This window comes from Haliotis rufescens, unplaced genomic scaffold, assembly GCF_023055435.1.
Source record: "Haliotis rufescens isolate VD_foot unplaced genomic scaffold, xgHalRufe1.0.p SCAF_111, whole genome shotgun sequence".
In the NCBI taxonomy this organism is placed as follows: domain Eukaryota; kingdom Metazoa; phylum Mollusca; class Gastropoda; order Lepetellida; family Haliotidae; genus Haliotis; species Haliotis rufescens.
Genome location: NW_025963793.1, coordinates 715,371 through 740,000, shown reverse-complemented (window position 1 = coordinate 740,000; position 24,630 = coordinate 715,371). Strand labels below are relative to the sequence as shown.

The 24,630-nt window shown below is 44.4% G+C and overlaps 1 protein-coding gene across 5 annotated transcripts in view; it reads left to right on the top strand.

Moving 5' to 3' along the window:
• The window catches only part of LOC124125877 (probable cytochrome P450 12a5, mitochondrial), a 33,974-nt gene extending 16,093 nt beyond the window's left edge, over nt 1-17,881 (top strand). For all 5 annotated transcript variants that reach the window (XM_046489255.2, XM_046489256.2, XM_046489257.2 and 2 more), the window contains exons 3-10: nt 1,469-1,700; nt 6,169-6,359; nt 7,688-7,889; nt 11,415-11,592; nt 12,813-12,979; nt 13,395-13,473; nt 14,291-14,497; nt 16,034-17,881. In XM_046489255.2, the coding sequence (XP_046345211.1) occupies nt 1,469-1,700; nt 6,169-6,359; nt 7,688-7,889; nt 11,415-11,592; nt 12,813-12,979; nt 13,395-13,473; nt 14,291-14,497; nt 16,034-16,147 (1,370 nt within the window). In that variant the 3' untranslated portion in view covers nt 16,148-17,881. The remainder of the gene's footprint in view (nt 1-1,468; nt 1,701-6,168; nt 6,360-7,687; nt 7,890-11,414; nt 11,593-12,812; nt 12,980-13,394; nt 13,474-14,290; nt 14,498-16,033) is intronic.
• The last annotated feature ends 6,749 nt before the right edge of the window (nt 17,882-24,630 follow it).

Sequence of the window (24,630 nt, the reverse complement as noted above, 5' to 3'; positions counted from 1 at the left end):
GAAGATCCGGGGTAGAATAGGTCTTCATCAACCCATGCTTGCTGTAAAAGGCGACTATGCTAGTCGTAAGAGGTGACTAACGGGATCAGGTGGTCAGGCTCGCTAACTTGGTTGATGCATATCGTCGTATCCCAAAAGCGTGGATCGACGCTCATGATGTCAATCACTGGATTGTCTGGTCCAGACTCGATTATTTACAGACCTCCGTCATATAGCTGGAATATTTCCGAGTGCGGCGTTAAACACCAAACCGAACCAAACCAAAACCATAACTACATAGAAATGGTTTCCTTCGTAGGATGACAATGTAGATCACGTCTCTATCAACTGTTGCATCCCTGGTTACTCCACATAGTGGTCTCCAGCAACCGATGCAGGTCGTCAGAGGCGACCAAATGGATCGGGTGGTCACACTCGGTGACTTTGTACCCCGAAGGCGTGTATCATTGCTCACAATATCAGTCACCGGATTGTCTTTTAAATTCGATTATTTACAGGCCGCCTTCAAATAACTAGATAGAATATAGATAAAATATAACTAAATAGAATACTGCGGAGTGCGGCGTTATACAACAAACAAACAAGACACAGACGCACTATAGCTATGTGCCATTTTCATTTCTAACCAATTGAGGGGCGGTCGGGTAGCCTAGTGGTTAAAGCGTTCGCTCGTCACGCCGAACACCCGGGTTCGATTCCCGACATGGGTACAATGTGTGAAGCCCATTTCTGGTGTCCCCCGCCGTGATATTGCTGGAATATTGCTAAAAGCGGCGTAAAACCATACTCACTCACTCAATCACTAACCACTTGCTAGTGGGTGGGACCACGTTATATCACCCATGATTCGAGGATGTACCTGCTTATTTCAATCAATTAGTAGCCACAACGAGAAAATGTTGTCCAAATCTAAAAATATTTAAAAGGTTGGTCTTGAGCTTCACTCTCGACGGATGTTGACAGCAAGACCTTGCGTGCTCCGCTCATCCGTGTTGACCCCTGGTGTCATCATTGCCAAGGTTACCATGACGATAATTGTAGATTATTAGAATTGTTGTTTTTTTGTATATACGAACATGAATATATATTGACGGCATGGGTGGCCAAGTCGTCTAAGGCGCCGCGATTCGCTGTGCAGAGTTGCGTCCCTTGGGCACGCCTGAAACCTATGATTGTGGGTTCGAAACCCGGTTCGACCCGATTATGTTTCTAGGTTTGTCAGCACCATACCCGTGCTCGTGGGTTTCACCGAAGTGGTAAACGTCTGAGACCTGCATCACTTCGGGCTTTCCTCCCATATTAAGCTGACACGCCGCGATATAACTGGAATACTGTTAAAAGCGGTGTTAAACCCAATTCACTTATTCGGCTATCCTCTCACATCTGTTCGTGATATGACTAAAATATCAAAGGGGTGATGAACTAAACTTACTCACTCTAAGTCTAAAGCTCGTATGTTCTTTCTCAGGTCCTCTTCATGGCATGACCTTCTACGAGAAGGTCTGCAAGCTACGGTCAATGTTTGGCGAGATCATACGCGAAGAAGTCGTTCCTGGCTTCCACTTGTTACATCTCTACAAGCCGGAAGACTATGAGACGGTGTACAGGAATGATGGCAAATACCCAGTCAGAAACTCCTTCTTTATGCTCCAGAGGTACAACAAAAAGTACAACGACGGCATCCATGGCATCATTGACAGGTAAATGAGACGTATATTACCACAGTCGAACACCCTTGTGTCGAACTTTGATGTGTCGAACTACGGTTGTCTTGAAGTTAAAGCAAAGTCCCTGCTTATACCTTCTTTAGTTATGATTTCGGTTGTGTCGAACATTGGATAACTCGAAGGTTCCTTCAACTTCGACACAACGGTGTTTGACTGTTTTAGTACAAGTTGTGCTCCCGTGTTCTCCATTGTCAGTACTCCTCGGTGTTCCATGCATCCCATTACTCCATCACCCGGGAATACATATGACCCGTGAAGATCCAATGTAGAATAGGTCTTCAGCAACCCATGCTAGCCGAAAATAACGACGGTGTTTGTCGTAAGAGGCGATTAACGGGATCGGAGGGTCAGTCTCGCATGATTGATGCATGTCATCGTATCCCAATTGTCTGGGTCGATGCCCATGATATCAATCACTAGATTGTCTTGACTTGATTATTTAAAGAACCGCCGTCGTATAGCTGGTTTGCTGCTGAGTGCGGCGTTAAACAACAAACAAAACAAACTATAGCAATCTGGAGGAAGCGAGTTTTCTTTAACTCATTTTGAGTGGTACACAAATAGTAGTGAGTGAGTGAGTATGGTTTTACGCCGCTTTTAGCAATATTCCAGCAATATCACGGCGGGGGACACCAGAAATGGGCTTCACACATTGTACCCATGTCGGGAATCGAACTCGGGTCTTCTGCGTGACGAGCGAACGCTTTAACCACTAGGCTACCCGACCTCCCCCACAAATAGTAACCTAACCGTATTATGTAACCACGGTGACGGAGGAATGTTGTGTGTAGAAGTCTGTGAAGTATTGACGTCAGTTGTTCTCAAATATCAACCATTGTACAATCTGATTAATTAACTTTCATCTGGTTTTCATTTCTTTGTGAAATTTCTGAACAGTGGGCTTCCAATACGTTTCCGGAGACATTTGCCTATAAATACGCTGACGAGTGTTGACCAGCGAAACGTCTGTTTGTTTGTTAACAAAGAAAAATGGCAACAAAAAGATTGCCTAACAATGACTGAGAGAAACGCATTGGTCATGTTTGTGACAGATGATCTTCCAACATTGTGGCCGTCATTCGAAAGTAACGGAGATGGTATTCAGTGTCAAATCTCATTTCCTGAACCAGATTCCTGTTGTGTCCGAAAGCTTCGCGTCGAGTGAGTGAGTGTGTTAGTTGGGTTTAACGCCGTTTGTAACAGTATTCCAGTTATTCGCGGCATGTCAGCTTAATGTGAGAGGAAAGCCCGAAGTGATTCAGGACTCAGACGTTTACCACTTCGGTGAAACCCACGAGCACGGGTATGGTACTGACAAACCTAGAAACATAATCGGGGCCAACCGGGATTCGAACCCCCAATCACAGGTTTCTGGCGTGTCCAAGGGACGCAACTCTGCACAGTAAATCGCGGCGCTTTAGACGACTGGGCCACCCGTGCCCCCCTTCGCGTCGAGATAGCATTGGACGAATTTATGTTCACCTTATTTTTTATCCATAAATTGTCTCAACTTTGTACTCTACGCCGTCGATATGTCTGGCAGCTGGTACTGTGTCTGTACTTGGCGCTTTCTTTAACGCAGTCAACGCGGGAATAAATCAGGTCGCGCGTTTGCGATGGGAGTTTGGCGGTAACTCCTCAACGCATTTCGACTTGTCGCTGCCGCTTTTCGTTACCGAGTATGAACCAGGCGTTGCTGGCCAAGGTAAAGCCCTGCTTTAAGACTATGAGTATCTGTTATGCAAAGTTACATAACCCTTTCATCACTGATTGTTTCCACCAGGTGGCGTCACGAAACGGTAGTGCGCCATCATCAACCGTACTCAAAGGCACTGCAATGTTTATATCTCGTGAAGAATTCCCCAGCCGCAATGTAAAAATAGCCACTGTTCTTCACTTACGTAAAGACAAAACCAATAGATGTTTATATCCCAATTACTGGTGTAAGCACTTGCGTCAGCCTGAACGTGACGCGTGTACGCCTACGCTAGTGGAGGATCGTGACGGAGCTATACGTTATTGGTGAGGTGGCGTGACATGGGGTTCAACGTCGCGTCCAAGATTATTGCACTTACATAGAGACGTGCTTGCACCTGTGTGTGTGGCTGCTTGTACTAGTCCGGACTGATGCCGATTTATAGTGCTAGCTCACTGAGATACCATGCCGCAGTTTAACGTGCGTATCCCACTCTGACACAGTATACTGACTCCGAGCCGACCAGTCCTTGTTTTAGCCCCTTAATTCCGAGCGCCAGACAGGGTAACAACAAGTATAATCTTTTAACGTCTCCGGGCGGACGCTCTACCACTAGACCACGGAGGCGGTCTTATCCGTAATTGAATACAGGTACCTCAATGTGTTCTCAAACATGATGCAATTTGTCCATAAGTCCTGGGGGCACGGGTGGCCCAGTCGTCTAAGGCGCCGCGATTCGCTGTGCAGAGTTGCGTCCCTTGGGCACGCCAGAAACCTATGATTGTGGGTTCGAATCCCGGTTGGCCCCGATTATGTTTCTAGGTTTGTCAGCACCATAGCCGTGCTCGTGGGTTTCACCAAAGTGGTAAGCGTCTGAGACCTGCATCACTTCGGGCTTTCCTCCCACATTAAGCTGACACGCCGCGATATAACCGGAATAATGTTAAAAGCGGCGTTAAACCCAACTCACTCACTCACTCACTCACTCACTCACTCACTCCATAAGTCCTTATTCCAGTAAGGGGCACAGTTGGTCCATTCGTCTAAGGCCCTGAACTTAGTTTTGCAGAGTTACGTCTCGTGTGCGTTTCTAATTCCTGTGATCGAGGAGTTGATTCTCAGATGCTCCTTGAGTAAGGGTTTTGATTTACCTGCGCCATCAATTCAAAGTACACTATAATGGACACAATCAATAGTGAACATAATCAGTAGGGACATCACCAGTCGTAGTAAAGGGTAAATAGCACCAATCTGAACACAATCAGCCTGAACACCACATTTCTTAACGCAATCAGCCCGAACATCAGCAATCTTAACACAATTAGCCCGGGCAACACAAATCTTAACACAATTAGCCCGGGCAACACCAATGTTAACACAATCAACCTGAAAAGCACCAATCTCATCACAATCTCAACACAATCAGCGCCAAGAGAACAAAGAGATGATTAGCATCACCAGTATTAACACAATCACCATTAATAGCACCTCTCTTAACACAACAGATATTAACGCAATCAGCCTGAACAACACAAGTCCTAACACAATCAGCCCGAACATCACCAATCTTAACACAATGCGCCCGAACATCACCAATCCTAACACAATCAGCCCGTACATCACCAATCCTAACACAATCAGCCCGAACGTCACTAATCCTAACACAATCAGCCCGAACATCACCAATCCTAACACAATCAGCCTGAACATCACCAATCTTAAAACAATCAGCCTGAACATCACCAATCCTAACACAATCAGCCTGAACATCACCAATCTTAACTCAATCAGCCTGAACACCACACATCTTAACGCAATCAGCCCGAACAACACTAATCGTAACACAATCAGCCTGAACACCACACATCTTAACACAATCAATCTGAAAAGCAGCAATCTCAACACAATCAGCCCAAACATCACAAATCTTAACTCAATCAACCTGAACACCACACATCTTAACGCAATCAGCCCGAGCATCTCAAATCGTAACACAATCAGCCCGAGCATCACAAATCGTACCACAATCAGCCCGAGCATCACAAATCGTACCACAATCAGCCTGAACAACACAAATCGTAACACAATCACCCCGAAGAACACAAGTCTGAACACAATCAGCCTGATCACCACAAATTTGAAGCCAACACACGTGACAGAAGTGACATACCGTTCAAAGCGGTGTTAAAACCGTACTCACTGATCATGTGAAAGTCGTTTTGCCGGAAGCTGTTATCTAACCATTGAAGGTTCATGGTCGTTATCTCAAGGACTATATATGACAGGTTGTAATAACTATAAAGGGACAACGTCGTGCATATAGTGTACCTTTAGTTCCCGGACCGCCTCCGTGGTCAAGTGGTAGAGCGTCCGCCCGGAGAGCGGAAGGTCCGGGGTTCGATCCCCGGCCGCGTCATACCATAAGGCGTTAAAAGATGGTACTTGTTGTTACACTGTCTGGCGCTCGGCATTAAGGGGCTAAACAAGGACTGGTCGGCTCGGAGTCAGTATACTGTTTCAGAGTGGGGTATTCATGTTAAACTGCGGCATGGTATCTCAGTGAGCTAGCACTATAAATCGGCATCAGTCCGGACTAGTACAAGCAGCCACACAAACAAACACACGTACATGCACGTCGCTATATAAGTGCAATAATCTTGGACGCGACGTTAAACCCCATTTCACCTCAACTCACCTTTAGTTCCCTGTAATACAACACCTGACTTTCTCACCTTCTGTCTTCAGTCAAGGTGAATCGTGGCACCGGCTGCGGAGACAGGTGCAGCAGAAGATGCTAAAGCCCAAAGCAGTGTCGGCCTATTTTAATGACCAGGCCAAGGTCGCCGATGACTTCATCGACAGTCTGCGCCAACACAGGAACAAAGACGACATCATTGAGGACTTGCTTCAGCACCTCTACAAATTTGCCGCTGAATGTAGGTCACTGAAAAAATAAAGAGTGACGCAATGGTTGTTTCATGTAAAAGGTTTCGACTTATTGGAACAATTGCATGATGCGGACTTTGAACACTACGTTTTATGATTCGCTACATCCGTGAAGATCCGGGTAAGAATTGGTCTTCAGCAAAACTCATGCTGAACCAAAAAGGCGACTTACGTGATCGGGAGGTCAGGCTCACCGACTTGGTTGATGCATGTCATCGTTTCTCAACTGCGTGGATGGGTGCTCATGATATCAATCACTAAATTGTTTGTTCTTGACGTTATTATTTACAGGTCGCCGTCGTATAGCTGGAATATTGCTGAGTACGGCGTATAATAACAAACAAAAATGTTTTGCTAAAGTTCTGTGACTTAAACCTTACTCGATATCAGTAATCTAATGAAACAAACACGAAACTTGACTTAGTGATCCATTAAACTATATTTCAGATGATCTATATTGCTTGTAAGCGAATACCATTTTGCTGACCTGCTTTTGAAAAAATATGTTTACATCAGAGCATCACAACTGTTACACAAAACATTATGCACAAAGAGGATGGAACGAACACTATTTCACTTATGCGGGTTGTTTGCCTGTTTCAGATATGCGGGTTGTTTGACTATTTCACTTATGCGGGTTGTTTGCCGGTTGTTTCAGCTATTGGGGTTGTTTGACTATTTCACTTATGCGGGTTGTTTCAGATATTGGGGTTGTTTGACTATTTCACTTATGCGGGTTGTTTGCCTGTTTCAGATATGCGGGTTGTTTGACTATTTCACTTATGCGGGTTGTTTGCCGGTTGTTTCAGCTATTGGGGTTGTTTGACTATTTCACTTATGCGGGTTGTTTGCCTGTTTCACTTATGCGGGTTGTTTGCCTGTTTCAGATATGCGGGTTGTTTGACTATTTCACTTATGCGGGTTGTTTGCCGGTTGTTTCAGCTATTGGGGTTGTTTGACTATTTCACTTATGCGGGTTGTTTGCCTGTTTCAGATATTGGGGTTGTTTGACTATTTCACTTATGCGGGTTGTTTGCCGGTTGTTTCAGATATTGGGGTTGTTTGACTATTTCACTTATGCGGGTTGTTTGCCGGTTGTTTCAGATATTGGGGTTGTTTGACTATTTCACTTATGCGGGTTGTTTGCCTGTTTCAGATATTGGGGTTGTTTGACTACTTCACCTATGCGGGTTGTTTTCCTGTTGTTTCAGCTATTGGGGTTGTTTGACTATTTCACTTATGCGGGTTGTTTGCCTGTTTCAGATATTGGGGTTGTTTGACTATTTCACTTATGCGGGTTGTTTGCCGGTTGTTTCAGCTATTGGGGTGGTGTGCTTCAACAAACGTATCGGGGCACTGGACCAAACTGCGGGACCTAACAGTGAATCCAGACAGTTTATCAACGCCGTCAGTGACGTCATGCACGCCACCCACACCGAAATGCAGAGTTTCTTTCTCTTCATGTACTTCGACACGCCGATGTTCAAGCGTCTTGTGAAGGCCCAGAATCTCATTAGAAGGTAATTGTCGTTTTACCTTTAACTTCGGATTTGGCTATCCATTTGACGAATTTAACCAGCTGCTATTAATCATAAGGAAGAGAATTCATCAGATGAAGGAGTAACCATATACTCCGAAACGTTGTGTCCCTCATGATAAAGAGGTTCTCGTATCACTTCCAAATGCCTTTCAAAGACCTGCTATTATTCAGTTACAGTCATCTATATGTATCGAGTGTGCAATATAACTATACAATATTCAGTGTTTTCCCGTATCCGCATTTTCATATTTTTTTTATAAATCATTCAACATAAAATGGTACAAGTGCTTTCTCAAAAGCTTATTTTGAAAATAAGGGCACGGGTAGCCCAGTCGTCTAAGGCGCCACAATTCGCTGTCCAGAGTTGCGTCCCTTGGGTGCGCCAGAAACCTATGATTGTGGGTTCGAATCCCGGTTCGCCCCGATTGTTTCTAGGTATGTCAGCACCATACCCGTGCTCGTGGGTTTCACCGAAGTGGTAAACGTCTGAGACCTGCATCACTTTGATTTTCCTCCCACATGAAGTTGCCAGATTAAGCTTATATAATTGGGACACTGTTCAAAGCGGCGTTAATCCCAACAGTCTCACTGTCTTCACAACATTCTCACCAACTCTTTTCCCAGCAGGCAAATGTCACGAGCAGTCACGACGCTGTAAATTATGCAAGGAAAGATATCTCATTTGTTAACGTCCCAGCAATCGCGGCATTTCTAGAACTGACATCACAACCAAAGACAATGCCGGACGATACTTAATGGGTCGCCCTAACATTGTTACACCGTTGTTGTACATAGCCATTGACCAGTGACCAGTGTCCAGTGTCCAGTGACCGTGAAGATCCGTTAGAACTGTTCGTCAGCAACCCATGCTTGTCGTTAGAGGCAGCTGAGGGGATTGGACGATCAGGCTCGCTGATTTGGTTGATGCATGTCACAGTATCCCAACTGCGTAGATCCATGCTCATGATGTCAATCACTGGATTGTCTGGTCCAGACTCGATTATTTACAGACCGCCGTCATATAGCTGGAATAGTTCCGAGTGCGGCGTTAAACAACAAACCGAACCAAACCAAACCGCCTTCATATAAAATACTGTCTGAAATGCTAAAGGAAATTTATTGTGCACGTTGTTCAAAGACTGTCGCTATTGAAATAGAGTAACTACCTGACTGTGGTAGAGTCATTTCAGCCCTATCGACAATTTTGTAGGAGAAAAATTCCAACGAAATCAGCAAGCTTAGATTTATTCAAAGTCCAACGAGGGATGTCAAACAAACTCTTGAAATATGCCCATGTGACTCCGTTATAATAATACTAATAATTTAGTCTTCATAAAACATCTAATCCACAAAAGAAGTCATTTGGAGAAAGTTCTAGATGTACATCTTATGAAATAAGGAAATGACGATGCATTTGTTTGTCAACACTGCTCCCGTGATGCATGTTACATAACATGCCATGCTACGGGAGTCTGTAGATAGAAATGAACACAAGGTGATACACTTGATAGAGATAGGGAAACTATCTATTAGTTTAGACAGGGTGTTATACCGAGCCGCCCAAGCTCTGGAGCTTCCATATCAGGAAGTCTCACGGTATGATAAATAAAACAAAGAACGTAGGGGTCGTCTCAAAAACAAAACCGGGACTTAAAAGGATATCAGACAGCTTTGATACAGGGGTGATTTGGCGTACAGTGTACAAGCTTAATGACCAGAAGGTAACCCCGACTTGAAGTTGAATTCGGGAGGAAATTAAAGGCACATACATTGTATGTTTTCCAGACTACATTAATTATCGCTCTCCACGAGGTGGGATTTCGATACACTGCACGTGGCGATGACCAAGCAGATTTCAGGGAAACATATTCCATCCTGTCTGTGAGGTAACAATATCTCCGCTACATTCATGACTACCACAGTAAGGGTTGGTTGGTTTGTTGATTAACGCCGCACTCAGCATTATTCCAGCTATATGACGGCGGTCTGTAAATAATCAAGTCGGGACCAGACAATCCAGTGATAAATATCCAGTACGGTAAGAGGCGACTAACGGGATCGGGTGGTCAGCCTCGCTGACTTGGTTGATGCATGTCATCGATTCCAATTGCGTGGATTGCGTCTACATTTACAGACCGCAGTCATGTAGCTGAAATACTGCCGAGTGCAGCGTTAAACAACAAACAAACAACCTTGTTGTAGCAAATGTCATACCATATACGTGGCTAAAGAAATCATCTATCGAACAACAAATATTTCTTAATTATAAAACCCCAACCTTCCAATACTCATCCCGTTTCATAGCTTTTCACTATTCCCTCATTTTCCAAACTAATATAGTGCTGTAGGCCCTGAGGATCTGGAGTAGAACAGGTCTTCAGCAACCCATGCTTGCCGTAAAAGTCGACTATGCTTGTCGTAAGAGGCGACTAACGGGATCGGGTGGTCAGGCTCGCTGACTTGGGTGATGCATGTCATCGATCCCAATTGCGTGGATCGATGCTCATGATGTCAATCACTGGATTGTCTGGTCCAGACTTGATTACTTACAGACCGCCGTCATATCGCTGTAATATTGCTGAGTGCGGCGTAAAACAACAAACAAACAAAGATGTAGTGCTGTAATCTCTTAATTGCTACCCCGTCAACACATATCTCTATGAAGTAAAATAACAGCAATACTTTGAGACTACCCAGTATTTAGGTAAATTACCTATGGCATTGGCCGTTTCATACATGCATGACAACACACAACACGTTTATTATCATTGTACCTGTAAAAGCACATTTTAAGGCTAATCACGGTGTCGGTTAAAAATATGTTCTAGAATATATATACGAGGGGCGTTCAATGAGTTTTGCAACTTCAATAAAAGAATAAGTCGCAGAATATCTTTTGCACTTTTTTTGTTCAATATAATCTCCATTCACCTCAATACACTTATTCCATTTGTCCTTCAAGCTTTTAATACCACTTTTATAGAAATCCGCAGATTGGCCCTCTAACCACGCCTCTGTGGCAGCCGTTATGTCCTCGTCATCCTGGACGCGTCTTTCACGTAGGGCAGATTTCATTTACCGGAACAGGAAATAGTCACTGGGGGCTAAGTCTGGGTTGTAGGATGGGTGATTTAACTGTACATTGAATAAGTGTATTGAAGTGAATGGGGATTATATTGAAAAATAAAAGTGCAAAAAGATATTCTGCGACTTGGTCTTACATTGAAGTTGCAAAACTTATTGAACGCACGTCGTATTTGTGTAATTTGATATGTGTTATTTTCATACTCCTATAATTCGTATTTTTTCAATTAAGCCAGAAACGCATTTTTCCAGCATTTCCGACAGTACTTTACCTTGAAATTTTCTGAGTACGGCATCAAACAACAAACAAACAAAGCATGACCAGCGTGATGTTTGGAAAGGTCATTTTGAAATTATTTTTATCCCAACAACGTGAGGCTTGATCACAAGCAATGAATTTCTTCTTTACTCCGTATTCTAGCGTATCCAGTCGACATGCCCAAGACTCCCTTAAGAGAGTGCTGGTAGCTTCGGCTAGTGGTCAGGAGATTGACGGAGAACATGGTGACCTCATTCCTTACATGATGACCAAGACTGACCTCACCGAGGCGGAAGTAATGACGGTAGTGACCGAGTTTTTCTTCGGCGGAGTCGATACGGTGAGTAGCCATTGATCGTATCCGCCCTCAGCCATTGATTTCTGCAAAGACACATTTCGAACTGACTTAGAATTTCATGGTATTCTCCGTGTGCTAATCTGAATTTATGTCTCAAGAGTGTGAAAAATCAATATTCTCTTCTTGAAAGAACGCCCAATAGTCATCTGTCTTATACGCAAATTCCATTTAGGCTCAGATGATTAGCCAACACATGTGTGATGATTAGATTAAACAAAGCTGTGACTGATAATCCTACTGATGCAAAACACACATTGTTTCGATGCCTGACGTGGCTCTGAATGTATGTTTGTTTGTTTGTTGTTTAACGCCGCACTCAGCAATATTACAGCTATACGACGGCGGTCTGTACATAATCGAGTCTTGACAAGACAATCCAGTGATTGACATCATGAGCATCGATCCAGGCAATTGGGATCGATGACATTCATCAACCAAGTCAGCGAGCCTGACCACCCGATCCCATTTATCGCCCTTTACGATAAGCAAAGTCGCCTTTTACGGCAAGTAGGGGTTGTTGAAGACCTATTCTACCCCGGATCTTCACGGTTGGCTCTGAATGTACAAAAACAGTTTAGAACAACGCACAATTAAAGACAGATGAAATGAGTACTAATGGTTTTTTTCAATATGTTCTGGAATTCATTTAGCCCATGGATCATATTTGGTTCTGCATATTCTGGCGAAAAAGTGTTCAGGACCAATTTAATACATTTGTTTGCGACTGAAAACGATTTGTAACATCGCACATATATATCGGCTCATGTCGAACCGGCAATTATGACGTAATGCGTATGTGTGCACAGTGACACGCTCTGCCAAGAATCATTGTTGATGAAATCCTTCTTTTCAAAGCTTGTATTGTGTTGCGCAACCTTTATGATATGCAAAGACAATTTCTGCTGAAATGGATTTTTTATTAGGTACTAAATAATACATTGTTATAAGTTATAAATACAAATCCAATTCCAAACTGCGTGGATTGATGCTCATGATGTCAATCACTGGATTGCCCGGTCCATACTCGATTATTTACAATCCGCCGTCATATACAGCTGGAATATTGCTGAGTGCGGCGTTAAACAACAAACAAAGAAAACAAATGAAATTAAAACATTAGTAATGAATTGAAAGTGACCTTGAACATGTAAATATAGTTTAACGTCAATTTTGTGCCTGAATATGTGAGAATCATGTTGCAGACAAGCCATATGCTGGGCTTCATCTTGTACAACTTGTGCAAGAACCCGGATTCGATGGGGCGTCTGAGAGAGGAGATCGACGCCATTCTTACAGATGGGCGTCCCCCGACAGACGAGGACATCTCCAGGATGACCTATCTGAAGGCTGTCTTCAAGGAGTCGCTAAGGTGTGTTAGTTTGTTGGGTTGAACAGTGTTTCAGTTACATCACAGCTATATGTACGAGGAAAGCCCAAGGTGATGGAGGTCTTGGCAGTGTCAACTTTGGTAAAACCAACGACCACGGATATGGTGTTCCCAGCTAACTGGGACGACACTAGTATTAGAGCCTACGGTCAGTGTGTCTTGAATCAGAAGAACCACAACCAACGTTGACCCCCCATGGCGCTATGATGCTGAAGACACGTGGCTAGTGTCATGCAAATGAAGCAGACAATACATTGATAGCGCCCTCCCTCGTGTTGTCTTTGCTTGCTATTAGAATCCTTTACTGGATTCTTAACAGCTTATTATCACTATGCAGCATTTGTGTTAAATCATGCTTTTATTGTAATGTTCCTGAACCCATGCTTGACTGTTCCAGAATACTTCCTGTTGCCCCTGGCAACGGCAGATCCTCAACACGTGACCTCGTCCTGTCTGGCTTTAGAATACCAAAAGGGGTGAGTCTCAAACTTTGACGGTAATGTCTGGCAGCATGATGAGTCTCAGTCTGCGGAGTTGACGGTATACACACATCTGTTTGTTTGTTTGTTTGTTCAAAACGGCCCCATTTGTCGCCTCTTACTATAAGCATAGTCGCCTTTTACGGCAAGCATGGGTTGCTGAAGACCTATCCTACCCCGGATCTTCACAGGTCACACGTATCAGGTATGACATATATGTATCAGGCTATTTGTCAGTTCACCTGCACAATACGTGTGCTGGTGGGTTTCACCAAAAGTGGTAAACGTCAGAGGCCTGCGTCACTTCGGGCTTTCCCTGCACATGAAGCTGACACCTTGTGATATAACTGAAATACTGTTCAAAGCGGCGTTAACCCCTACTCACTCACCCACCCAATCAGTTCACGTAACCGTGCACCAATAGGAGAACGTATCAGTCCAGCCATAGGAGCACGTGTCAGTCCACCCATAGGAGAACCTATCACTCCACCCATAGGAGCACGTATCAGTCCAGCCATAGGAGCACGTATCAGTCCACGTCCACCCATAGGAGCACGTATCAGTCCACCCATAGGAGCACGTATCAGTCCAACCATAGGAGCACGTATCAGTCCAGCCATAGGAACACGTATCAGTCCACCCATAGGAGCACGTATCAGTATAGCCATAGGAGCACGTGTCAGTCCACCCATAGGAGAACGTATCACTCCACCATTAGGAGCACGTGTCAGTCCAGCCATAGGAGCACGTATCAGTCCATCATCCGCACATCAGTCGGTCCCTCATCATTCCATGAACCTGTCCTTCATTTCAGACGGTCATGGCCCTGCACCATGACGTCACAGGTCACGATGACCAACAGTTTCACGAGGCAAGTCAGTTCAGACCCGAGCGGTGGCTGAGATCGCCAGAGAATCAGCAGACAGTTCATCCCTTCATATTCATGCCGTTTGGATTCGGAGCAAGAGGGTGCGTCGGAAAGAGATTTGCTGAACAGGAAGTGGCCCTTGCTATCGTCAAGGTAATCAGAGTTACCCCCCTTTCTGAATCGTGTTTCTGCGAATCGCGGTTAGTCGACAGTCAGGGCTATGTCATATTCGTCAAGATCAAGTTAGGGGGAGGAATGATGTTCAAGGCAAGGGTCAAAGTTGCCCACTGGCGTTTGGGTAGCTTAGTATATATAACATAAGGTTCGATTCCCAACAATGTGTGAAACCCATTTCTGTTGCCCCCAGCCGTGAAATTGCTGAAATATTGCTAAAAGCGGCATATACCCATACGCACTCACTTATTCATTGCATAAACGCTGTTGTTCAACGTAGTTGTCCCATGTCTGACCGCCTCCGTGGCCGAGTGGGTAGAGCGTCTGCCCGGTGAGGGGAAGGTCGGTGCCTCAATCCCCTGCCGCATTATACAAAAATACATTAAAAATATGGTTCTTGTTTTACGCTGCCTTGCGCTCGGCATTAAGGGAGATAATACAAGAAATGGTCGCCTCGGAGTCAGTATACTGTGCCTGGTGGGGGTATGCGTATCCATATTAAACTGCGGCATGGTATCTCACTAGCACTATAAGACCAGTTATAGTCTCTCTCTCTCTCTCTCTCTCTCTCTCTCTCTCTCTCTCTCTCTCTCTCTCTTACACTGCGGGCATGGTATCTCACTAGCACTATAAGACCAGTTATAGTCCCTCTCTCTCTCTCTCTCTCTCTCTCTCTCTCTCTCTTACACTGCGGGCATGGTATCTCACTAGCACTATAAGACCAGTTATAGTCCCTCTCTCTCTCTCTCTCTCTCTCTTACACTGCGGGCATGGTATCTCACTAGCACTATAAGACCAGTTATAGTCTCTCTCTCTCTCTCTCTCTCTCTCTCTCTCTCTCTCTCTCTCTCTCTCTCTCTTACACTGCGGGCATGGTATCTCACTAGTACTATAAGACCAGTTATAGTCTCTCTCTCTCTCTCTCTTACACTGCGGGCATGGTATCTCACTAGCACTATAAGACCAGTTATATTCTCTCTCTCTCTCTCTCTCTCTCTCTCTCTCTCTCTCTCTCTCTCTCTCTCTCTCTCTCTTACACTGCGGGCATGGTATCTCACTAGCACTATAAAACCAGTTATAGTCTCACACACTCTCTCTCTTCTCTCTCCTCCCTCTCCCTCTCTCTCACAGACAGGCAGACACACAGACACACACAGAGACAGACAGACTGACACACACATATATGCATGCACGTAGCTATATAAGTTCAATAACCCTGAACGCGACGCTAAAACCCATTTCACCTCACCCCCTCACCAATATCAACAAATACCTTTAGAAAGAGGGCATGTTCCTTCAGAATGTCTTGGACCAGAGAATAGGTGACTGTATGTTGAAGCATGCTCGCTCTCTTGTAATAGTCGAGTCGATTCTCAATGATACTGTGCGAGGCTCCTAAGTCATATTGCTGTATTGTGCCGCCAAACTCACTCTTTCATGATAGCTAAATGAGAGATACTTCTAAATATGTGCTTGTAATGATGTGCTTGTATTTTTTCTCCATTTTTCTTCCAGTTTCTGCAGAACTTTGACATCGATTATTGCCACACGACGGATCTGAAATATGAAATGAACATTGTGAACACACCCGTGACGCCCCTCCGCTTCCGGTTTTCAGACCGGAAGTAGTCAGTATTGATTCCTGATTGGCTGACTGAAACTCATGTGTTGCTAGTAAGCTCCTCCAGTAGAGCATACATGCATGTATGTTGACAACAGGCGAACGCCATGTACTGGTAACAAAACCGCGTGTTCACCCCAACAAGAGATTGAGCATGCGTGTCATAAATAGTATGATATTGTACACGTGGCCTACTGCTGATTATAATCTATAAAGCACGGAGTTCACTGAGCATTAACGGACGAACGAAAACCGTTCTGTCATTGAGTTAAACAGGTCGCTAACTGTATAGTGTTACTAAAGTCGCTAGTTTGGACACGTTTATGAAAGTGTATTACATGTTACTATAACCCTAGATGTACATGATGTTGATAACTGTAACGTCATTGAACACGTGTAAAGACTTGGGAGATGCTGGTGTACGTACAACGCCTTGAAGTCGCTATTGCAAGAGTAACGCCTTGAAGTCGCTATTGCAAGAGTAACGCCTTGAAGTAGCTATTGCAAGAGTAACGCCTTGAAGTCGCTATTGCAAGAGTAACGCCATGAAGTCGCTATTGCAAGAGTAACGCCATGAAGTCGCTACTGTGCGTGTGGAGCCATGAGATCGCTTTTGCTCATGTGAATCAATGAAATCTTTTTTGCTTATGTAAAGCAATGACGTAGCTAGTGCACGTGAAAATCCATGACGTCACTACTGTGCGTGGAACACAATGGAGTCACTTGTGAACGTGTTAAGTCTTGATATCGCTTTGTTAGAAAGCCATGAAGTCGCTATTGCACGTGTAAAACTGCTTATTATAATTTGTCAAGCACGGAGTTCACTAAGCATAAAACCGACGAACGAAGACTCGTTCTGTCACTGTGTTAAACATGTCGCTAACTGTATAGTGTTACTGATGTCATTGTTTTTGACGTGTTGTTGAAAGTGTATTGCATATGATGTACGTTTCGTTGATGACTGTGTGACGTCATTGAAGCCTGTACGTCAGCTTGCTACTGCACGTGTGAAGGCAGGAAGTTGGAAGTATCCTTGCCATGAAGTCGCTAGTGCACGTGTAAAGGCAGGAAGTTGGAAGTATCCTTGCCATGAAGTCGCTAGTACACGTGTAAGGCCTTAGACTATCTACGGTACGCGAAAAGCCATGAAATTGCTTGTGTACGTAAAGTCATGAAGTCGCTCAAGCTTGTGTCAAGCCATGAAGTAGCTATTGTATGTGAAAAACCATGAAATCGCTAAACTGTGTGTAAAGTCATGAAGTCGCGTCTTGCTCGTGTCAAGCCATGAAGTAGCTATTGTATGTGAAAAACCATGAAATCGCTAAACTACGTGTAAAGTCATGAAGTCGCTATTCTACGTGTAATGTTATGAAGTCGCCCTTGCTCGTGTAATGCTATGAAGTAGCTATTTCACGTTTAAAACCGTTAAATCGCTTTTCTACATGAAGTTGCCATAGCACGTTTGCTACTATGAATTCCCTACAATAAGTGTAAATATCACGAAGTCGCTGTTACACGTGTAAAGCTATGAAATAACTAATGCACGTGTACAACCATGACAACGCTACTGCACGTGTAAAGCGATGAATTTCCTATTTCAGGTGTAAAGCCATGACGTCGATATTGTACGTGTAATACCATGAAGCAGCTATTCGTGTAAAGCCATGAATTCGCCATTGTACCTTTAATACCATGAAGTCGCTACTGTTGTGTAAATAATAAATTGTACGATTCCGACTCTATCATGAGATGTGTTTTATGAATTCCCATCAAATAGTGATGATACCAGATGTTTGCTGAAGGTGAGCGTGTATCCCGCCCACCCTACCTGTTACACTCGTTCGTCATGCTTGTCAAGTCAACTGTAAACGACCGCCTCCGTGGTCAAGTGGTAGAGCGTCCGCCCGGAGAGCGGAAGGTCCGGGTTTCGATCCCCGGCCGCGTCATACCAAAAGCCGTTAAAAGATGGTACTTGTTGTTACCCTGACTGGCGCTCGGCATTGAGGGGCTAAAACAAGGACTGGTCGGCTCGGAGTCAGTCTACTGCGTCTGAGTGGGGTATTCATGTTAAACTGCGGCATGGTATCTCAGTGAGCTAGCACTATAGATCGGCATCAGTCCGGACAAGTACAAGCAGCCATACATACACACACGTACATGCACGTCACTATATAAGTGCAATAATCTTGAACGCGACGTTAAACCCAATTTCACCATCACCATCAACCGTAAACCTGAAAAAGAAACATGAGAACATGTGGTACAAGTCAAAATAGGCAGTTACATCATTTTCATCACTGATGCGTCAAATTTGGAAATATCCCTCACATGTCTCCCATAACACTTTTCGTAAGCTTCGCTAAGGCCTTGAATGCTGTAACCCTGATCAAATAACTTGTGAGCAAGTGTTGTATGATGCTCTTTGAAATCTTGGTAGAAAGAGCATGCTCGATTGTACCTAAAACGTGAAATGTATAGTCAGCAAAGACTGAAGCTGCTGGAATGTTGCTCGACATAAGTCTCTTGCTATACAGTCTTGTAGGGAGTGTTTTCTCGCTCTACATCTTTATGGACATATCTAAATGTAAAACAGAAGAGGCGATTTCAGTGGTCTCTCTTATTTCTTGCAATGACAATTCCATGAAGTTGCTATAACACGTGTAAAACTGTGAAGCTGCTACTTTATTTGTAGCCGTGACGTCGCTACTACACGTGTAAAGCCACAAGGCCGCTACTGCACTTGTAAAGCCATGACGTCGCTACTGCACGTGTAAAGCCATGGCGTCGCTACTGCACGTGTAAAGTCATGACGTCGCTACTGCACGTTGTAAGCCATGGCGTCGCTACTGCACCTGTAAAGCCATGACGTCGCCACTGCACGTGTAAAGCCAGGAGGTCGCTACTGCACGTTTAAAGCCATGACGTCGCTACTGCACGTGTAAAGCCATGACGTTGCTACTGCACGTGTAAAGCCACGAGGTCGCTATCGCACGTGTAAAGCCACGAGGCCGCTACTGCACGTGTAAAGCAATGACGTCGCTACTGCACGTGTAAAGCCACGACGCCGCTACTGCACGTGTAAAGCCATGACCTTGCTACTGCACGTGTAAAGCCACGAGGTCGCCACTGCACGTGTAAAGATACGAGGCCGCTACTGCACATGTAAAGCCATGACGTCGCTACTGAACGTGTAAAGCTATAAATTTGTAGGTGTAATGTATGTTTTTTGTACTGTTGTTATGTAACAATATGGTGCCATCTAATATGAGGACAGTGTGTGAAGGGTATAGATTGTACTGATATTGTGTGAAACACTGTAATATGATGACCGTGTACATGTGTAAAGCATTTCCATCGCTACTGTATTTGAAGCAACATATACTTGTGTAAAAACGTGCTGACTCTAAAGTTCATTATAATTAAAATTATAATATATCTAAAGCAGGAAGTCGACATTGACCACGAAATGTCAGGTACTGTGAACAGCAGGAAGTCGACATTGACCATGAGAAGTCATGAACGGTGTAAGGCAGGAAGTCGACATTGACCATGAGAAGTCATGTACGGTGTAAGGCAGGAAGTCGACATTGACCATGAGAGGACATGTACGGTTTAAGGCAGGAAGTCGACATTGATCATGAGAGGTCATGTTCGGTGTAAGGCAGGAAGTCGACATTGACCATGAGAGGTCATGTACGGTGTAAGGCAGGAAGTCGACATTGATCATGAGAGGTCATGTACGGTGTAAGGCAGGAAGTCGACATTGATCATGAGAGGTCATGTACGGTGTAAGGCAGGAAGTCGACATTGATCATGAGAGGTCATGTACGGTGTAAGGCAGGAAGTCGACATTGACCATGAGAGGTCATGTACGGTGTAAGGCAGGAAGTCGACATTGATCATGAGAGGTCATGTACGGTGTAAGGCAGGAAGTCGACATTGACCATGAGAGGTCATGTACGGTGTAAGGCAGGAAGTCGACATTGACCCTGAGAGGACATGTACAGTGTAAGGCAGGAAGTCGACATTGACCCTAAGAGGACATGTACGGTGTAAGGCAGGAAGTCGACATTGATCATGAGAGGTCATGTACGGTGTAAGGCAGGAAGTCGACATTGATCATGAGAGGTCATGAGAGGTGTAAGGCAGGAAGTCGACATTGACCCTGAGAGTACATGTACGGTGTAAGGCAGGAAGTCGACATTGACCCTGAGAGGACATGTACGGTGTAAGGCAGGAAGTCGACATTGATCATGAGAGGTCATGTACGGTGTAAGGCAGGAAGTCGACATTGATCATGAGAGGTCATGTACGGTGTAAGGCAGGAAGTCGACATTGATCATGAGAGGTCATGTACGGTGTAAGGCAGGAAGTCGACATTGACCCTGAGAGTACATGTACGGTGTAAGGCAGGAAGTCGACATTGACCCTGAGAGTTCATGTACTGTATGTGAGGCAGGAAGACGATAGTGACCATGAGAGGACATTTACGGTGTAAGGCAGGAAGTCGACATTGACCCTGAGAGTTCAGGTACTATGAAAAGCAGTGAAAGGCAGGACGTTTACACTGACCATGAGAGGTCAGGTACTGTGAGGCAGGAAGTCGATATTGACCCTGAGAGGTCAGGGACTGTATGTGAGGCAGGAAGACGATATTGACCATGAGAGGTCAGATACTATGAAAAGCAGTGAAAGGCAGGACGTTAACACTGACCATGAGAGGTCAGGTACTGTGAGGCAGGAAGTCGATATTGACCATGAGAGGTCAGGTACTATCAAAATCTTGTGAAAGGCAGGACGTTTACACTCACCATGAGAGGTCAGGTACTCTTGAGGCAGGAAGTCGATATTGACCATGAAAGGTCAGGTTCTGTGAAAAGGAATTTTCTTGACCCTAAATATTGTTTGTTATTTTTGTTTATATATGTACATATACGTCCTGCCTTTCACGTTTACACTGACCATGAAATGTCAGGTACTGTGAGGCAGGAAGTCGATATTGACCATGAGAGGTCAGGTACTGTGAGGCAGGAAGTCAGTATTGACCATGAGCGGTCAGGTACTATGAGGCAGGAAGTCAGTATTGACCATGAGAGGTCAGGTACTGTGAGGCAGGAAGTCAGTATTGACCATGAGAGGTCAGATACTATGAAAAGCAGTGAAAGGCAGGACGTTTACACTGACCATGAGAGGTGAAAAGTACTGTGAAAAGGAATTTTCTTCACCCTAATTTTTTTTTAATTTGTGTTTATATATTTATATATACGTCCGTCCTGCCTTTCACGTTTACACTGACCATGATATGTCAGGTACTGTGAGGCAGGAAGTCGATATTGACCATGAGAGGTCAGGTACTATGAAAAGCAGTGAAAGGCAGGACGTTTACACTGACCATGAGAGTTCAGGTACTGTATGTGAGGCAGGAAGACGATATTGACCATGAGAGGTCAGATACTATGAAAAGCAGTGAAAGGCAGGACGTTTACACTGGCCATGAGAGGTCAGATACTGTGAGGCAGGAAGTCGATATTGACCCTGAGAGGTCAGGTACTATCAAAATCAGTGAAAGGCAGGACGTTTACACTCACCATGAGAGGTCAGGTACTCTTGAGGCAGGATGTCGATATTGACCATGAGAGGTGAAAAGTACTGTGAAAAGGAATTTTCTTCACCCTAAATATTTTTTTTATTTTTGTTTATATATTTATATATACGTCCATCCTGCCTTTCACGTTTACAATGACCATGAGATGTCAGGTACTGTGAGGCATGAAGTCGATATTGACCATGAGAGGTCAGGTACTGTGAAAAGGAATTTCCTTCACCCTAAATATTTTTTGTTATTTTTGTTTATATATTTATATATACGTCCTGCCTTTCACGTTTACACTGACCATGATATGTCAGGTACTGTGAGGCAGGAAGTCGATATTGACCATGAGAGGTCAGGTACTAAGAAAAGCGGTGAAAGGTAGGACGTTTACACTGGCCATGAGAGGTCAGGTACTGTGAGGCAGGAAGTCGATATTGACCATGAGAGGTCAGGTACTATCAAAATCAGTGAAAGGCAGGACGTTTACACTCACCATGAGAGGTCAGGTACTCTTGAGGCAGGATGTCGATATTGACCATGAGAGGTCAGGTACTGTGAAAAGGAATTTTCTTCACCCTAAATATTTTTTTATTTTTGTTTATATATTTATATATACGTCCTGCCTTTCACGTTTACACTGACCATGAGAGGTCAGGTACTATCAAAATCAGTGAAAGGCAGGACGTTAACACTGGCCATGAGAGGTCAGGGACTGTATGTGAGGCAGGAAGAAGATATTGACCATGAGAGGTCAGATACTATGAAAAGCAGTGAAAGGCAGGACGTTTACACTGGCCATGAGAGGTCAGGTACTCTGAGGCAGGAAGTCAGTATTGACCATGAGAGGTCAGCTACTATGAAAAGCAGTGAAAGTCAGGACGTTTACACTGACCATGAGAGGTGAAAAGTACTGTGAAAAGGAATTTTCTTTAACCTAATTTTTTTAAAATTTGTGTTTATATATTTATATATACGTCCGTCCTGCCTTTCACGTTTACAATGACCATGATATGTCAGGTACTGTGAGGCAGGAAGTCGATATTGACCATGAGAGGTCAGGTACTAAGAAAAGCGGTGAAAGGCAGGACGTTTACACTGGCCATGAGAGGTCAGGTACTGTGAGGCAGGAAGTCGATATTGACCATGAGAGGTCAGGTACTATCAAAATCAGTGAAAGGCAGGACGTTTACACTCACCATGAGAGGTCAGGTACTCTTGAGGCAGGATGTCGATATTGACCATGAGAGGTCAGGTACTGTGAAAAGGAATTTTCTTCACCCTAAATATTTTTTTACTTTTGTTTATATATTTATATATACGTCCGTCCTGCCTTTCACGTTTACAATGACCATAAGATGTCAGGTACTGTGAGGCATGAAGTCGACATTGACCATGAGAGGTCAGGTACTGTGAAAAGGAATTTCCTTCACCCTAAATATTTTTTGTTATTTTTGTTTATATATTTATATATCCGTCCTGCCTTTCACGTTTACACTGACCATGAGAGGTCAGGTACTATCAAAATCAGTGAAAGGCAGGACGTTAACACTGGCCATGAGAGGTCAGGGACTGTATGTGAGGCAGGAAGACGATATTGACCATAAGAGGTCAGATACTATGAAAAGCAGTGAAAGGCAGGACGTTTACACTGGCCATGAGAGGTCAGGTACTGTGAGGCAGGAAGTCGATATTGACCCTGAGAGGTCAGGTACTGTGAGGCAGGAAGTCGATATTGACCATGAGAGGTCAGGTACTATCAAAATCAGTGAAAGGCAGGACGTTTATACTGACCATGAGAGGCCAGGTACTTTGAGGCAGGAAGTCGATATTGACCATGAGAGGTCAGATACTATGAAAATCAGTGAAAGGCAGGACGTTTATACTGACCATGAGAGGCCAGGTACTGTGAGGCAGGAAGACGATATTGACCATGAGAGGTCAGGTACTGTGAAGAGGAAGTCGATATTGACCATGAGAGGTCAGGTACTATGAAGAAGAAGTCGATATTGACCATGAGAGGTCAGGTACTGTAAAGAGGAAGTCGATATTGACCATGAGAGGTCAAGTACTGTGAGGCAGGAAGTCGATATTGACCATGAGAGGTCAGGTACTGTGAAGAAGAAGTCGATATTGACCATGAGAGGTCAGGTACTGTAAAGAGGAAGTCGATATTGACCATGAGAGGTAAGGTACTATGAAGAAGAAGTCGATATTGACCATGAGAGGTCAGGTACTGTGAAGAGGAAGTCGATATTGACCATGAGAGGTCAGGTACTGTGAGGCAGAAAGTCGATATTGACCATGAGAGGTCAGGTACTGTGTAGAAGAAGTCGATATTGACCATGAGAGGTCAGGTACTGTGAAGAGGAAGTCGATATTGACCATGAGAGGTCAAGTACTGTGAGGCATGAAGACGATATTGACCATGGGAGGTCAGGTACTGTGAAGAGGGAAGTCGATATTGACCATGGGAGGTCAGGTACTATCAAAAGCAGTGAAAGGCAGGACGTTAACACTGGCCATGAGAGGTCAGGGACTGTATGTGAAGCAGGAAGACGATATTGACCATGAGAGGTCAGATACTATGAAAAGCAGTGAAAGGCAGGACGTTTTCACTGACCATGAGAGGCCAGGTACTGTGAGGCAGGAAGACGATATTGACCATGAGAGGTCAGATACTATGAAAAGCAGTGAAAGGCAGGACGTTTTCACTGACCATGAGAGGCCAGGTACTGTGAGGCAGGAAGACGATATTGACCATGAGAGGTCAGATACTATGAAAATCAGTGAAAGGCAGGACGTTTTCACTGACCATGAGAGGCCAGGTACTCTTGAGGCAGGATGTCGATATTGACCATGAGAGGTCAGGTACTGTGAGGCAGGAAGACGATATTGACC